The following is an 18,368-nucleotide window of genomic DNA, read 5'->3' as shown; positions in this document are numbered from 1 at the left end:
TCCTAAACTTCTTTACCTCCCAGCTGGCCTGTGCTCTTGTCACGATCTGTCGATCAAACTGGACTGTCACGGTTGCACGTAGCGCGGACGGACTCAAGTGCAGAGAGTTCGGATCGACGTGCACGGAAGCCGAATCAGAATCCATAATCGTGGTCGAGGGGCAGGCGAGGGTCAGGCGATCAGCAAATGTCGTGGAAAGGGCTAGGCGAAGAACGCGGTCAGGGCAGGCGTGGGTCAGGCGATCAGCAAATGTCGTAGAAAGGGCTAGGCAAAGAATGTGGTCAGGAAGAAACAGGCAAAGGGTTGAATTCGGAATGGGTCTCTCAGTAACACGGTTTGCAGGGAAACGAGGAGGCAAAACAAGGTTCCGCATCTGGGCTTCCTCGGCTTCCCTCTTTATAGTCGTTCCCATTAGGGAACGGCAGGTGTCGCGGATGTGCCAGATGCGGAGAACGTGACAGTACCCCCCCCTCCACGGGCGGCTCCGGACGCCCTGGGCCGGGAAGGGGGACGCCCCCGGGGGCGCGGAGCCGGGCACTCGGGATGGTCCCTATGGAAAGCGGCCACCAGGTCGGGGTCCAGGATGTCCGAAGCAGCCACCCAGGAACGCTCCTCCGGACCGTACCCCTCCCAATCCACCAGATATTGCAGTCGACCTCTCCGTCGGCGGGAGTTCAGCAGGGCTTGGACTGTGTAGACATCGTCCCCTGCGAGGGGTAGTGTCGATGGTGGCGTGGTTTCTACCGGTGGCTGATGCACGGACACCCCAACCGATTTCAGGAGGGAAACATGGAATGTTGGGTGCACTCGGAGGTCAGGAGGCAACTGAAGGCGGTAAGTAACCAGCGTGACACGACGTACTACCTTGAAGGGGCCGATGTAGCGGGACCCGAGTTTCTTGGAGGGGGTCTTCAGGTGAAGGTCTCGGGTGGAGAGCCAAACTCTCTGCCCGGGCAAGAACGAAAGGGTGCGCCGGTGCCGGTCCGCCTGACGTTTGTGGCGTTCCCCACTGCAGAGCAGGTGGGCCCAGACCGTCCTCCAGACGTGGATGCTCTCGTGGTGCCATGTCTCCACAGCCTGGACAGGACTTGGAGAGGTCTCGCTAGGAAACAGGACAGGTTGGTAGCCTAGCACACACTGAAAGGGCGACATACCTGTGGATGTATGAGGCGCAGAGTTGTGGGCATACTCTGCCCAGGCCAGGTAGCGAGCCCAGTGGTGGGGTTTTTGGGAGCAGTAGGCTCGGAGAAACCGTGCAACATCCTGTTGTAAGCGTTCTACATGGCCGTTGGCTTGCGGGTGGTATCCCGATGTAAGGCTGACCGTTACTCCGAGCCGGCCCCAAAAGGCCTTCCATACTCGAGAGGTGAACTGGGGCCCTCTATCGGACACAATGTCTTCGGGGAGTCCGTAGAGTCTAAATACTTGTTCGAACAGAATCTCCGATACCTCGAGAGCGGTAGGCAGCTTCGGAAGGGGCACCAGTCTGCAAGCCTTGGAGAAACGATCTATGACGGAAAGGATCACGGTCTTACCCTCTGAGACCGGTAGGTCCACTAGGAAATCCAGCGCCACATGGGTCCAGGGTCGGGTGGGCGTAGGCAAGGGTTGTAGGAGACCCGCTGCCTTTTCGGGGACGGTCCTGGTCTGAGCGCAGGTGGCACAGGCCTGGACGAAGTCCCTGACATCATCGGACAGTGAAGGCCACCAGAACCATCCTTGGACCAGGGAGAAGGTACGTCGGATCCCGGGATGCCCGGCCTCCGGAGCCTCATGGGCCCATTTCAGCACCGTTGCGCGGAAGGAACTGGGGACATACACACGGTCAGTTGGCCTCCCGGGCGGTTCTGGCTCGCTGTCCTGGGCTTCTTGGATGTCCTGGAGGAGTTGCCACTGGACCGGACCCACCACGCATCCCTGGGGTAGGATCTCCTCTGGGTTGGGGGGCAGTGGTTCTGGGTCATGAACCCGCGATAAAGCATCCGCCTTCCCATTCTTGGAACCTGGTCGATAGGAAACAGTAAAGCGGAAACGGGTGAAGAACAGGGCCCATCGGGCCTGGCGGGAGTTCAACCGTTTTGCGGTCTCTAGGTACTCCAGATTTCAGTGGTCTGTGAGTACCACGAAGGGATTGACTGCACCCTCTAGCCAGCGACGCCACTCCTCAAGAGCGAGCTTGATAGCAAGGAGTTCCCGGTTCCCAATGTCGTAATTCCGTTCGGCAGGGGTCATCTTCCTGGAGAAGGCGGCACAGGGGTACAACTTGGGAGGGTCCCCTTGCCGCTGCGACAGGACTGCACCCACCCCTACCGAGGAGGCGTCGACCTCCACCACAAACGGTAAGGAAGGGTCCGGCTGTTTCAGCACTGGGGCGGAGGTGAACCGTGTTTTTAACTCCTGGAAAGCCTTCTCCGCCTCCGCCCCCCAAGGGAGTCTTCGGTCCTTGCTTGCAGTTAACGCGGTAAGGGGTGCGGCGACTGTGCTAAAATTACGTATGAACCGCCGATAGAAATTGGCGAACCCAAGGAAACGCTGGAGCGCCCTTACCGTGGTAGGTCGAGGCCAGGAGGTCACTGCACCCACCTTCCTGGGGTCCATGGAAACTCCCTCCTGGCTCAGGATGTAGCCCAGGAAGGAGATTTGGCGTTAGTGGAGCTCACACTTCTCTGCCTTCACATACAATCGATGTTGCAGGAGTCGCCTGAGGACCGCCCGGACCTGTTGGATATGCTGCTCTCGGGTCTTCGATAGATTAGTATATCGTCTAGGTAGACGATGACACAGTGATTCAGTAAATCGCCCAACACATGGTTGAGAAAGGCTTGGAAAACTGAGGGGGCATTAGCTAGGCCAAAAGGCATGACCCTGTACTCGTAGTGACCTAGTGAAGTGGAGAAGGCCATCTTCCATTTATCCCCCTCACGGATCCGGATGAGGTTATATGCACTGCGAAGGTCTAATTTTGAGAACCAGGTTGATCCATGGATCCCCTCCAGCGCCGCGGTAATCAACGGTAAGGGGTGCGGGTACTTGACCGTTATGGCGTTCAACCCTCGGTAATCTATGCACGGCCTTAGTCCCCCGTCCTTCTTACCGATAAAGAAGAACCCCGCCGCGGCTGGTGATGTTGACGGCCGGATCAGGCCCGATTTGAGGGCCTCCTTGATGTACTCCTGCATGGCCCGTTGTTCAGGTAACGACAGGGGATACACCCGGCCCCGAGGTGGTGTGGTACCTGGCAAGAGGTCGATAGCACAGTCCCAGGACCGGTGAGGGGACAGTTCGGCGGCGCGGACCTTGCTGAAGACCTCTCATAGATCCTCATAGTCCGGGGGTATGACCGGCGGGGGAAGGCCCTCTACCCCTTCCACCGACGTGGCCCGGCAAGGAAGCGTGAGGCAGGATGCGCGACAGGATCCTCCCCAAGAAACCAGCTCCTTGGTACTCCACCGAAAGACGGGGTCATGTCGTGCCAACCAGGGGTAACCTAAAATGACAGGAGTGTCTGGAGCTCGGATCAGAAAGAAGGTGAGTTTCTCGTGGTGACACGCGCTTGTTTCGAGCAAGAGAGGTGCCGTCCGGGTATCAACCACCCCATCACCCAAGGGTTGACCATCCAGGGCTTTCACACTCAGGGTGACTTCACATGTTTTAATAGGGACATGGTGCGCTTGGGCAAAGCCTACATCCATGAAACAGCCCGTGGCTCCGGAATCTATGAGGGCGTTCGTCTGCACCCGGCTGGCCCCCCAGGAAAGACTCACCGGCAGACGTAGCTGTCCCCGGTGCTCCCCTGGGCTCGGCTTCGTTTCTGCGGAGGTCCCCTGAGGTGGTCGCTCGGGGCACGCCGCACGGAGATGCTCCGGGGACCCACAATAGAGACACAGTCTCCCCACCTGGCGCCGTCTCCTTTCCTCTTTCTTGAGCCGGTCTTCCGCTGGGCTGGTCCCCAGGGGTTGGCGACTTCGGCCAAGATTGTCGATGGCGATGGCTGTCTCCACAAACCGGTCGAAGTTCCCCTCCTCACCCCTATATGTGAGCTCGTCCTGGATCCGGGGATTCAGCCCTTCGAAGAAGCAGGTGAGGAGGGCAGGGGAGTTCCAGCCACTCTTGGCCGCGAGGGGTCTGAACTCAAGAGCGTACTCAGCCACGCTTCTACTCCCCTGGGTGACACGCATGAGATAATTACCCGCCGCGCGTCCCGTGTGCGGGTGGTCAAAAACCGCTTCGAACTTTTCACGGAAAATGTCATAGGTAGTTCTGGGGCGAGTGTGCCACCCAGCGGCAGCCCACGCCCGGGCTGGACCGGTTAATAACGACAGGACAAAAGCGATCTTAGCTGCGTCCATCTGATACATGCGCGAAGAACATTCAAAAACCAACTCGCACTGCATCAGAAAGTCCTGACATTGATCGGGCAAACCGTCATACCTCTCTGGGGTCGCGATCCTTGTGACCGTCCCCGAAGCCTCGGGGGGTGTGGGCGGGACAGGCTCAGCAGGAGTCGCGGGTGCACCCTGGAAGGCGGGGTTGAGAATACCTCCGGTTTGGAGGACCTGGATTAATCCGTCAACCTTTTCTTGTATGCGCTGCAATGACTGGGAATGCGTTCCCAAAAACTCGCCTTGCTTGGTGAGCACTGCACGCAGGTTCGCATACTCTGCTGAGTCCTGGTAGCAGGCGGAACCTTCTGTCACGGTTGCGCGTAGCGCGGACGGACTCAAGTGCAGAGAGTTCGGATCGACGTGCACGGAAGCCGAATCAGAATCCATAATCGTGGTCGAGGGGCAGGCGAGGGTCAGGCGATCAGCAAACGTCATGGAAAGGGCTAGGCGAAGAACGCGGTCAGGGCAGGCGAGGGTCAGGCGATCAGCAAATGTCGTAGAAAGGGCTAGGCAAAGAACGTGGTCAGGAAGAAACAGGCAAAGGGTCGAATTCGGAATGGGTCTCTCAGTAACACGGTTTGCAGGGAAACGAGGAGGCAAAACAAGGTTCTGCATCTGGGCTTCCTCGGCTTCCCTCTTTATAGTTGTTCCCATCAGGGAACGGCAGGTGTCGCGGATGTGCCAGATGCGGAGAACGTGACATGGACAACTCATTCATTTCACCTGCCTCCTTGGCTAAGAGTCTGGGAGTAACAATTGATGCGAGTCTGTCATTCTCTCAGCACATCAACGCCACAACCCAGTCCTACAGATGTATCCTGCATAATATTTGTAGGATCCGTCTCTGTCTCACTTCTGACTTTGCCCAACTACTTGTCCAGGCCATGGTGACTTCCCTTCTGGACTACTGCAACTCTCTCCTGTGTGGCCTTCCTGCTACTGCCATCAAACCTCTGCAGCTTCTACAGAATACTGCTGCATGACTTGTGTTTGTTTTGCCAAAGCGTTACCATATATCTCCTGAACTCATTTCTCTCCACTGGCTTCCTATAGCTGCCAGAATCAAATTCAAGATCCTGGTTACTGTCTACAAATGCACCAATAGAACTGCTCCCAGCTATTTACAAGACTTAATCAACCGCTACACCCCAGCCAGACCCCTTCATTTGTTTACTTCAGCTCGCTTGGTGGTCCTGTGCATGAAAGGTAAAACTCGGAGGTTCTTGGTTCTGGGTCCGTTGTGGTGAAATGACCTTCCCCTGTCACTCAGAACTGCGGAAACTCTGTCTATATTCAAGAATGGTCTGAAAACTCACCTTTTCCGGATCCACTTCGCCCAAGATCTCTCCAGCTCAATTATGGTGTAATTGTTCATGCATTGTAACTTCATGAGCATCCCCTGATACAACCTTTATTCAGCCACTATGCCGGCATTGTACTTGCTTATTTGTGTATCTTAGAATATTTAAAAAAAAAAAAAAATTGGTGGAAGGGTATCAGGATTTGTTTATCCTGTGTTTTATATACCTACTCAAACAATGAACCTCGGTGCAGCAAGTGGTAGATAACAAATTAGGTTTACTTGAGACTTTCATGTCTGCAGCTGTTTGTCTTTCTCTTAACATAATGCATAAATTGTACTTTTGCTGTGATATACGTAGCTTTGGACAAATGCGTCTGCTAGATTAATAAATGTAAATGTAAACTTGATCAGTACATCCTCTGTTTAACCACCAAAATGATAAAAATGACAAACGGCAGTGATAGGCACCTAAACAAGAGTGCAGAACACCCATAATTCATTTCCCTCCAAGAGTTTTTACAGCATATATCTGGTGTTCATGAGTGTTCAATAATCAGATGTGATCAATAAAAAGATGAGGACTGCTGCATACTCCTACGGGATGAATCAATATCAGTCAACAACTGGCAATGAATGAGAATTGGTACAGGTGGCATTTTTATTGTCACTTGTTTTAATTTTAGTTTTCATACTGTCCAGAGGTAATAAAAAAATGTTTAAAAGGTGTAACAGAGTATCTCTTATTTACCAATATACCTATATTTAAGGTTTATAGAGAACTTAAGTAGTGAAGGAACTGAGGGGCATGTGTATTATTAACTTTTCAATTACTATGACTTAGAAGTGAAAGGCACTTTGGAGTTATGAACACACACACACACACACACACACACACACACACACACACACACACACACACACACACACACACTGGCTGAAGCTGCTTGTCCCGAGCAGGGTCGCAGCGAGCTGGACCCTAACCCGGCAACACAGGGCGAAAGGAATACACCCAGGATGGGACACCAGTCCGTCACAAGGCACCCCAAGTGGGACTCAAACCCCAGACCCACCAGCAAGCAGGATCTGGTCAAGTCCGCTGCACCACCACACCCCCATAGTCACAAACACTTTCAGTTCCAACTGTGTCCATTCCTTAAGGGCCCAATGTGTTTATCACAGCTTTTATTGTTTATTGTTATTCACAGTGCATTTTGATCTTATGATGGAATGCAGTTTGTTCAAGTGCTCTGACATCACAGTCAACCAACCAATGTTCACAACTGCTTGTCTCGAGTGGGGTCACGGTGAGCTCGATGCTACCCAGAAACACAGGGTGCAAGGCCTAAGGGGACGGGGATACAGCCAGCACAGGATGCCAGTCTGCTGTAAGGCACCCTAAGCAGGGCTCAAACCCTAGACCCGTCACACAGTGGGCAGGGATCAAACCTGCAGTGCCGCCGCACCCACCCCAACAACACAAATCTGGTTAAATGTGAAGCCTCAGAGATACAGGAGACAAAGGATAGAGGGCAACAGAAGACGAGAAAAGGGAAGGAGCGAGGGAGGCCTTTACTATCTTCAAATATTACTGATGGTGCTCTGCTCCTCTATTGAGCGTCCACTTCGTTTCATAATGGAGCCGCCCTTGAGTCCACTTTATCACAAGCCATCTATGGAGGGGCAAAATGCTTAGCATCTCTCCAGCTCCCACGCACTTTGCTCTTTGCTGCAATGGAATTGGTTAAAAAGAGCCTGTGTAAAACTCAGCCACGGCCGTCGTCAGTAGAAACCAGAGACCGTTCTGAAGCCAAGAGAAACAACGCCAAAAAAGTAGGGAAAAAAGGAAAATAAAAATCCCTTATCAATTGAGCGGTCAGCTTTGATGGCTGCGTTTGGTGTCTAATTAACAGCAAGGGGTTCAGGCGAATTCCCACCTGACCAGCTTACCACACTCCCACTCCTCCCCCTCATGTTTGTTGTCAAAGGCATGCCTGTCAAACCTAGCCGATCAGAGAAAGGTCAACAGGTCCTGAGGGGGGCATTGGAGATTCCTGAGGCCAAATGGCCCGACTGACAGCCCATTACTGACAGCATCGAACCGACATATCTGACTAGAGAGCTGCTGCGCCACAGAAGGTAAAGTTTAGAGACCAGCACACACAGGCCAAACAGAACCAAACACAGAGCACTTTTGTCTGCAGCTACTGGCAATCAACAGGTTAGCTAAAACTGATGTGTGTGTGTCCGCGTGTGCATGTGCGTGGAGAAAATGCTTGCTTTCACACATGTACATACATAGGAGGGACAAATGGGCAAGGTAGAAACTGAGCAGAACAGAAAAATACCACACACAGATACACAAGGGCATACATACCTTCTCAAATACAGGCTTGTTGTTGTTAACATCGTCAATGCCCACAAACACCTGGGCAGAGCCAGAGAGGGGGTGGGGTCCACCCGAGGCATTGTCGTCTGTCGCTGTGACATTGAGGATGTACTCAACTCCCTGCAGCCTTGGCGGTGGGCTGGAGCGGAGCCGGATGAGGCCTGATGGACGGTTTGCATTTTCATCTACTGACACTGATCTTCACATTTGTACAGCCCAATATTTATATATACTTTTTTCAGTATCAATTCAGGGTAAGTACATTGATCAAGCATATTTTAACAGGAGGTGGGGTTCAAACCCACACCCTTTGATTGCAAGCTGACAGACTTAACCACTAAACCACCTACTGCCTGCTGATAGCAAATTAAAAAGCAACTATGTTTACTATTTCATTTGTCAAGCAGGCTGTGCTGGTTGGGTGGTTGTGGGGGGGGGGGGGGGTGTAAACACATATTTCCACTTCAGCGGCTAAACAGAGGCCTCTGTGACCACAGCACCTCCAGGGAAAGCAGCAAGTTGGATTTCCGTGGTGCAAGAGATCCAAAGCGGTGCTAGGATTCAAATGCTCGATTTGAGCCTCTGAAACGGTTATCTAAAAAAAACAGAGAGTTGGAAAGGGGATGAGGCTGTGTTGCCTTTGATGGATTAAATCAACCCCACAGCTGGAGCACACTCTGCAGCCAAGCCCCTTTTCCCATGATACCATTTCAGAGCTGGGTGCTGACTGCCCCTTTTTAAACTGGTCACCTAATGAGCTTCTGCTCTGTGCTCAGCTGTGTGAGCTGCAGAGGCTCTGAACCCATTCCCCCTCCGACACTAGTAGAGAGAACCGCACCATTACCATGGACCTACCCCTCCCCCACACTACCAGGGACAGAGACAAATGAGGAAAGATGGCCTGTGTTACCCCCCAACAGGACCCCTCTGTGCCGCATCCTGGTCAAGAAATATGATTTGGAGCCTCAAAACATAAAGAAACAAGGAACCAATTTCTCAGTCTCCTCCTCCCCTCCACGCCAGCAAAGGCACTGTGCTCCTCCACCTCTGGTCACTTGGTGGTCCAACTCACAGGGGTCCATCACTGAAAGCCCACTTGTTCTCAGTTTTGGCTCCAAAATTCTAGAATAAGCTCCTTGTGCTGAATGCCACCTACCATATTCAAGAAGGGTCTCAAACTCATCTCATTGAGAGCCACTTCTCTCCTGATCTAACAGCTGCATAAATGAGTCCAACACTATTTGCCACAACTGTCTACCTGTGTGCTATTTGAATATCACTTCGAAAGGAGGTACTGTAGGGATGTGAACTAACAACATGGTAGCATGACACACAAGCTGTGTTTCCATAATCCTGTCTGTGTTTAAAGCTCTTTGTCTGTTGTCTTTTTGTTTTTGGTAAAAAGTGTCGAATGAGCACCTACACACACACACACACACACACATTTTCAGAACCGCTCGTCCCAAATGGGGTCACGGGGAACCGGAGCCTACCCGGCAACACAGGGCGTAAGGCCGGAGGGGGAAGGGGACACACCCAGGACAGGACGCCAGTCCATCACAAGGCACCCCAAGCGGGACTCGAACCCCAGACCCACCGAAGAGCAGGACTGTGGTCCAACCCACTGCGCCACCACACCCCCCTCTGAGCACCTACAGTATAATGTAAATGAAAGCTTCACAACGCAATGCTTGTTTCCAGTTGTCTTGTTCCTCCTAGATGGACAGACGATATCGCAGGAGGGGACAGCAGTGCAGTGACTACTCCCCTAAGGAGGACACAGCCAATAATTGCAAAAGGCATGCTGAGATGGTGCCCTTCTGAAGCTATTTTCATCATCCCTTTGCAGGGGACACAGTCTCAGGGGAGATGGAGGCAGCTGAGTTTACGGGGGGGCAGGGGGGGTTCATAGTGTGGTTAATAAAACATGGCACAGGGAATCGAGGAACAGCCAGATTTGTGGAATGAGACCCCTGTAGGGGGGCTGATAGTCGCCTCCACCTACAGCCCCTGAAGAGGAGCAATAAACGAACAAAACGACTCCCTCTAGATGAAAGGAGGAGTTAACAAAGGCGAATCCTTCCAGAATGACCTATGTGTTTATATAAACACAGTGTATTTATGTGTTTAATATAGGCGACACTCACATGGGGCTGCTCTCCAAACACTGTATGCAGTTTTAAATCTAGCTTCTAGTGCTGGTGCTGAGTTACGGCCAAATGGAAAGCAACTCCTCTGTGTTGGAGTCAGAACTATGACAGAATGGATCACAGAGTAGGAGTAGGCAGAAAGCGGTCAGAGAAGGGTCACCGGTTTAGGGAGCAATCTTTTAGAAGGGCCAGTCACTTCAGGGCCTGCAGGTCTGGTCCTGGTGTTCCAGCCAGATATGGAACTGCTGAATCTCAGGGGTTGGCCATCTGTTGGACTCGTAAATGTGGTGGCCAAGCCAAAATCTGCAGTCCTCACTGGTCCCCATTGACATATGAAGGGGGGGTTACCTTTGTGGCTGTCGATGACAAAGTTTCCATTCTCATTGCCTGCCGTGATCTTGTAGGAAATTCCGTCTCCATCTGGGTCCTTGGCCAGCACAGTGGCCACCAGTGTGTTGGGACCAGCGTCTTCTGAAACGAAGGTTCTATAGCTGCGGACAGAGAGGGATAGGATCACTGCACCACCAAGGAGAATCCACGCATATGGGAGCAGTGTGTGTGTGTGTGTGTGTGTGTGTGTGTGTGTGTGTGTGTGTGTGTGTACGCGACGCCTCTCCAGCTTTGTCTAAGACGGGCTGCGGGAGAATGTTCGCAGATGAAACGGGACAAGGAACCATAAATAGACAGCGCTGTGCGCAACGGCATGGGGGCGCGTCGCCCATCAACAGCCTATTGAAATGCAGAGCAGGCGACCAGTGGCTCACAGGAAACGCAAACAAACCTGCGTCTGTCTGGGCAGTTGATGCCTGTGGAGGAATGGAGATGCTAAGCAACTGGAGGAGGACTGTGGGCTGAACTGGGCCTCTAGTGGCATACACATCCAAATACACACACAAACACACACACACACACACACACACACACACACACACACACACACACACACGCGCTCGTGCAGAAGAGCATGGTAAACAAACAAACACACACACACACTGATATGGATATGATGTTTCGCAGTCGGCACTGGGGACTGGCCCACAGAGACTTTCGCACTGTGTGATTAAATGGCGAGTGGCGCGCCTGTGAATCAGCCAAGCAGCTGTCCTGGTGAATAATTAATTTGCGCAAAATAAGGGTGGGACAGTCAACAGGCAGCTGTGGCCTCATTGCCTGGGTTCGATTGACCTGAACAGCTAGTGTCAGAACTGGTTAACAGGCACAACACAGAGGGCCAGGGTCATGACTCCTGGAACACAAGATATACACACACACACACACACACACAGACACACACACATACACACAGAGTTTCTTTCTGATCCTTCTCATACAGACACACACAGATGTCAGTAGATCCTGGGTGTGTTCCCTCCTCTCCAGCCTTACGCCCTGTGTTGCCGGGTTAGGCTCCCGTTTGCCACAACCCCGTTTGGGACACTCACGCACCCAGCACACTCCTTCAGAGGGAAGCGGTGCAGAGGAACACAGAGTCGACTGGGCTGCAACATCAAGGGCCTCGTCTCTGTCTCCTTCCCTTACTCTCTCACACACAGTCACACACAAACCCTCCATACTTCTGGCCCTACTGCCTTTAACTCCGCCAGACATTAAAGGTCTCACACACACACACACACACACACACACACACACACACACACACACACACACACACCTCTGCAGGCCACAGAACATGCCCGAAGGAACAGGCTAAGGGAAGCAGGGTGCTCTCATTCCTTTGTGTGCTGGGGGAGGTGGTCATAGCACCTACATCCCCCCAGGATGCAGACAGTGACATAGTGCTGTGGACCAGCAGAGGGCACATCACACCTCTTTTTCTCACTGCCCTGGGTGACACAGCAGGTTGTTCTTCACACTGGGGGTCTAGTGGGAAAATGGGAACAAAGAGGTGGAGACTCACATGATGATGTGGCTGGCAGACAGGCGGTAAAGGTGGAGGGAAGAGGTGAGCACTGTAAGTGAGTGTAAATCTGTATTAATTGGTTACTGAGGCTGTCCTGGTTCTCAAGAAAGGTGTGCTGCCCTGTCATATCACCAAACTTGATGGTAAACCACAGTCCTGGGGCCACGTCTTCATTAAGTACACTTTTGTAAAGGACCCCAATCCCTCAGCAGCAGCATTCAGTCAAATCCCTCTATCCGCTCTCTCATCTGTTGTCGTGGGGACCGCTCCTGCAGATGACTGATAAGTAGCAGCCAATAGCTGCTTTATGGAGGACAATGGCACCTGTCAGACCGCAGTCCCCCTACCCCCCGCACCCACAGCCACCCCACGCACACCAGCCTGCTCATTATCTAGCCCATCAATTTCATTTCCAGCCAAATCACAATGGATCTGCAATAACCACCAAAGTGTGTCGCTGTCAAAGCTGCCACACAAAGAACTGGATGTGAGCTCAAGTCAACAGTTTCAGTTTTTATCACCTCTCCTGAGTGTGAAGCATGCCAGTGTTGTGTCTGCTATTAAGACCTGATCCTAAGAGCAGGACAGCAGCACATATTGGTGCTTTTATTTGTTCTTCCTCTTCCTTTCAATGTGTATGGCGTCCACTGACCAGAATGCACTACCACACACCTCACTGTGCACCTCTAACATACCCCGGCAAAGCCACAGAAAATGTGTCTTAGGAATCCGTCTCGCTCTCCTGTCTCACCACTTGTCTCCCCAGCACACAGGCCACTGACGAGTGCTGTTGCCAAGTGCTGGGGTTCCTCCTTAAATTAGACACATCCGATGCGCTGCGGAGCTGTGTCCGATACACTCTCACGCACACACCCCCTCTTTCCTCCTTGTCCTCGGAAATCCCACCTAGGGAGTTTTGGCACCTGCGCTTCAGCTACAGAAGTGGAAACTCAGCTTTATATCCTGCACAGTAACATGTGACACCTTGGAGGGAAGATCAAATAAAACCAATTGCCTCCTTTCACCCGTCTCAAACTGACACGAACACACACATTGATACACACATAGCCTGTTCAGGATGGCTGCAGACACAGCTAATTGAACCCCTGCCAATCCCAGTTGCTACACTGCGAGTTAATGTTGAGGTTGGAGGTGAGTGGTTAGGGGTTAGTGGTTAGAGGCAGGGTAAAGTGGTAGGCAGTGGATCCCCACTGGGGTCATTAATGTGTTCCTGAGGGTTGCAGATGGTCTCAAAAAGACAAAATATGAATCATTATTGACACGGTAATTAAAAAAAGAATACTTGTGCAAAATCTAGCATCTATATATGTTTAATATAACTGTTGTTCACTGCCATTTGTGTCCAGTACTTGTGCGTCAAAGAGACCCACAAAGAATCTGTTGTTTATGAGCACTTTAATCGGAATGTAGCATTACAGACAGTGCATAGAACAATGAGCGGGTGGAGCCTGAATGTGGAGAAGTTGTGATTCCACACATCTGCACCTCTTTCAGAAACCAGAGAGGAAGAGGGAGAGCTGGAGGGGTGGAGAAGGTGAGCATGAGATAGGAGAAGACAGAGCAGAGGAAAACTAGGCCCTCTTGTTTATGCATCAGTGGCTGACACTGTGGATGCTCAACTGCAAGGGGCGCATTGGTGAAGGAACCGATGGTGGAGTAAAGGGTTCAGCTTCAAGGAGGATCACAGTCTCTGCTGTGCATTACTGTTTGAGGACACGCAATGCACTGATCTGCAGAACAGATTGGAGCTCTTTTCCCCCTTGACAAATATTCATAAAATCCTTTCCAAACACACTCTGTTTGATGGGGCAAATGTTTAAAGCATGAACTGTCAGAACTGTCTGGACACTCAGCTGCAGAATAATGTAAGATGGAAGAGTGTGATGAAACAGCGCAGAGGAAGCGAGCAGCACATTCACTGCATCAATTTGCACCTGTTTTCTCCTGAAGGAATAAGAAGAAAAAAATCAAAAAATAAAAGCCTGTACCATTTTGTGTTTTATCTGTCTAGACTACTTAACTCTACTTTTGATTTTTATTTTACCCTAAAATGACTCCTCATCACACAAACACATGTGGGGCCAGAAATCTGTTTGTAACTCAGTTTGTTAATAATTTCTAGCAAAAAGAATATTGAAATAGAGTTCAGTCTTAGTAACTCACTCTTGAAAATTTACATGCACTCTAATTTTTTGGTTTCACAGAAGGGATTGGAAGTCTGTAACTCATTTTGTTCTCAACTTCAAAGTCATTTTAAATGCCAAGTCACACTCAATAAAAGCTTGATAATACAGAAATTCCTCCAATTATCTGCCAGTTGGATTTTGTGTAAACCTCAGCTATAGCTGTAAAAATGCCATTTTTTACAGAAATTTTACCGAAATATTTCATTAACTTTGAGAAAAACTGAAGTCACAAGTTAATTAAAATAAGAACATTAAAATGTTGTAATGACCCGCGTTACTGCGAGTTTCAGCGGGAAACCTGTTTATTGTAAATGGTTGCAAGATGGGAAAAATGTGGGTAAAGTAAGTGTGCAACCACTTGGGGGACTTACAGGCAAAATAAAGGGGTGACCGTGTTTGCCAATAGGGAAAACAGAAAGTCTCAGGGGTGCTGAGCAAGCTGGGAAGGCTGGCTTGGCTCACAGGTCCTTGAGAAAAAGGGATACTTTGACCATTAGTATTACTTTCCTGTGTTCTCATAAAATGTTTTAAGTGAATGCTCACTCTGTGTCCTTCTTTGCCCAATCCAAACCCAAAAGGCTGCATGTCACAATATTTTGTCCCTGCAAATGCTGATATGGTGTTGACTGACTAATTTCATACCATACGAGCAGTCATCATGTGTTATTGATCACCAACACTAAGGAGCACAAGCCATAAACATTGTGGGAATGTGCTGAATTAAAGTATCAAACACTCATGTTCTGATTGGGAGCTCTTCATCACCACCTATTGGCTCGGCTGGTAAACACAGGCCATATTCACTCCTCAGTGACAGAAACATTATTACGTACACAGGCTGGGAGAACTCAGGTGCCTCGTCGTTGACATTGGCCACGCGGATGCGCACCGTTGCCGTACCGGTGCGGGGCATGGTGCCCTTGTCCACGGCCATCACCACAAACTCGTACAGGTGGTTCGGTCGTTCGTAGTCCAGCGGCCGGGCAGGAAACACGGTGCCATGAGGAGAGATGCTGAAGTCCGGGCTCAGTGTGTAGTACATCACCTCAGCGTTTACACCTGAGTCACAATCACTGGCTGATACTGTGGGAGGAGATGAGACATCCCTGTTTATCCACCTCTGTACATGACATCATTACCACAGTCACATGTTACTGCCACCTATCGCAGTAAATGACATTTATTCATTTAGCTGATGCTTTTCTCCAAAGCAACTCACAACATTAAGGTATTTACTATTATTTACCCACTTATATAGCTAGGTAATTGTGCCAGAAAAACTTAGACTAAGCACCTTGTTCAAGGGTACACAGCCAGAAGTAGGAATCAAACCTGGAGTCCTTGGGTCCAAAGGCAGCAGGTCTAGCCACTACGCTACCAGTTTCCCTTACATTTGCATTTTATACTGGAAGACCAGCAGGTAGATAGCAAGTAAGGAATTACAGTTACTTCTTTCGATTTTTACACATTTTTTTTCCAATCTATCCATTAATCAATCCAATCTGTTCATCATCAATAATTGCTTGTCCAGTTCAGGGTCCTGGTGGTGTGGAGCCTAACCCAGCAGCATAGATTCAAGGCAAGGAACACCCTGACCACATGATCTGTTCATCACACTGTAGGATTGCACAGCCTGAGTTACGCTCTCTCCACGTCCACTTCTATGGACCATCTACATGTGGTCCAGGTGGCACTGGCATCCATCCTTGGCCACTCAGGCCCTTGTTCCGGACATCTAGTAATCCAACACAATAAATTGTTCGTCAGAAATGTGAAAATTGAGTTGGCAAGAGCTGTAAGTCCCGTGATGAAGGAACAGCGCTGACGCTGCACTTGCACACCTCTATCACACACACCTGCCTAAAAACAGTGAAACTGAGTGGTGCTTGAAAATGCAAATTGCACAATATAAACCTCTGGGCTGCAGGTTTGAATCCCCAGTGGGACCCCTGTGATGTACATATGTCTTAGTGTAAATGCACCTCTGGTCATAGAGCAGTGGCAGCAGGAGAAATGCAAGGAAGCAGGACACAGCAGCAATGCTCTGCCTCAACATGTTGGAGCCCAGGGGGACCTCTCAGAAGCATCTGGACAACAGGCGGCCGCTGTTTCTGGACTCCTCACTTGGAGTTCTTTTGGTATTAGCCAACTGGGTTCACACCTGTATCAGTGCTGATGAACGCAAAGCTGCTGGTTTATTTAATTAATTTATTTTTTAACTTATTTTGTCCAAAGCTACTTACTAAGCTGAGTAGTTTTTAGAGGGTAAGTACCTTGAAATAGAGTATGACAGCAGGAAGAAGGATTTGAACCTGTATCCTTTGTGTGGAACATGCAGTGCTAAGTGCTATGCCAACTGACAGACACTTGCTCTATAAAGATCATATCTGTCCCAAAGTCCAAAATACGAACACGAACAGGTAAAGATTGGGAAGAGTACAACTAGGGGAGAGCTGGTAGTGTAGTGGCTAGAGCGACTGCCTTTAGACCCAACGGTTGCAGGTTTGAGCCTCCCCTCCAGCGGTCACACCTTTGAGCAACATACTTACCCTGAATTGCTCCAGTAAAATCACCCAGAAGTATAAATTAGTAAATAATTGTAACTTTAACATTGTAAGTTGCTTCAGAAAAAAGCATCAAATAAATGAATTAATGTAACTGCTCTGGATATGCTAACTTAACATGAATATCTAGTGTTTTTGTGACTGAGAACATGTTGAAGGTTCCTTAGGTGTCTGAGTGTTTTGGGTATTTCTCTCTTATTTGCATAGAAGACGCACTGGGGTGTTACACTCAGTCTACAGTTGTGGAATCTGCCCCCTAGAACTTGCAGGTGGCTAGTAATTCATTTTTTTCTAACCCTGAGGTTTCAGTTAGGTCCACTGATTCTGGAAGGCTGATGTTCTGGGAGGCACAGTGGCTCAGCAGGTAGTACTGGTGTCTCACAGGCTGTGCCCTGGGACATGGGATCTGGCTCAATCTGTGTGGAGTTTGCATGTTTTTTTTATGTTTGTGTGGGTTTCCTATAAGTGCCCTGTTTCCTTGCCCAGTCCAAAGATGTGTTTCCAGTGTACTGATGATTCTACATTCCTAGTACTGTGATAGAGAGTGTGTGTGTGTTATACTGCTATGCTGTACAAATAGATGAATGACTGTAGTGTATCTGCTGAGTGTTTTCTGACACTGTAAATGATGCTGGACAAAGGTGTGAACATAATAATTAATTGATTAAATTGTTTTAATTAATTAAAGATTGGGGGTATGGTGGCGCAGTGGGTTTGGCCGGGGCCTGCTCTGTGGTGGGTCTGGGGATCGAGTCCTACTAGGGGTGCTTTGCGGTGGACTGTAGTCCCATCCTGGGTGTGTCCCCTCCCTCTTCAGCCTTGCACTCTGTGTTGTCAGGTTAGGCTCTGGCTCGCCACGACCACGCTTGGGACAAGCAGTTGTAGATAGTGTATGTGTAATGAAAGATCTTTGTACAGTGCTTTGGAGAAAAGCAAGTAATGTTTTTTGTGTGCATCAGTCCAACAGTGTGAAATCATAGTTGTCATAACATCATCAAAACATCACCCAAAATACCATCATGATGTCATCATGTGGTCAAAAGATTGCAATATCTTCATAAAATGATCAGAGCATCATCGCAGCACAGTTCCCAAGACTGTTGCACCCACATGGGGCCATGGGGTGTATAACCCCCTGGAACAAAGAACTGAGAGATCACATTTTTCGTTCAAAAACAGTGTTCTTATTGGAGTCCGGCAGAGGAGCCATTTGGGTTTGACCAAATCACAGTGTCCCAGATGAGCTACAGAATACCTGATCCATCTGAGGGGAGTCGAACCCTCCCTCTCTGCCTGACAGGGAGTGTGACACTGCGCCGTCACAGGGCTGTACACATGTCACTGCTTAACACAATCGCTTTTAGCACGATGCTTTATTTATGAGCGTTGAGCTCACAGAATGGTTTATTTATATCATTAAGCTCCGATCTCCAAGTCACGCAGAGAGGTTTG

At 50.0% G+C, this 18,368-nt stretch overlaps 1 protein-coding gene across 3 annotated transcripts in view; it reads right to left on the bottom strand.

Moving 5' to 3' along the window:
* LOC108937804 (neural-cadherin-like) overlaps positions 1-18,368 on the bottom strand; it is a 139,645-nt gene that overhangs the window by 72,859 nt on the left and 48,418 nt on the right. For all 3 annotated transcript variants that reach the window (XM_029257678.1, XM_018757962.2, XM_029257684.1), the window contains exons 6-8: positions 15,186-15,435; positions 10,573-10,715; positions 8,063-8,235 (exon numbers count right to left, since the gene is read on the bottom strand). In XM_029257678.1, coding sequence (XP_029113511.1) covers positions 8,063-8,235; positions 10,573-10,715; positions 15,186-15,435 — 566 coding nt within the window. The remainder of the gene's footprint in view (positions 1-8,062; positions 8,236-10,572; positions 10,716-15,185; positions 15,436-18,368) is intronic.

This window comes from Scleropages formosus, chromosome 1 (genome assembly GCF_900964775.1).
Source record: "Scleropages formosus chromosome 1, fSclFor1.1, whole genome shotgun sequence".
Lineage (NCBI taxonomy): Eukaryota > Metazoa > Chordata > Actinopteri > Osteoglossiformes > Osteoglossidae > Scleropages > Scleropages formosus.
Note: the sequence above shows the minus strand (reverse complement) of the source record. Positions and strands in the feature narration are given on the sequence as shown.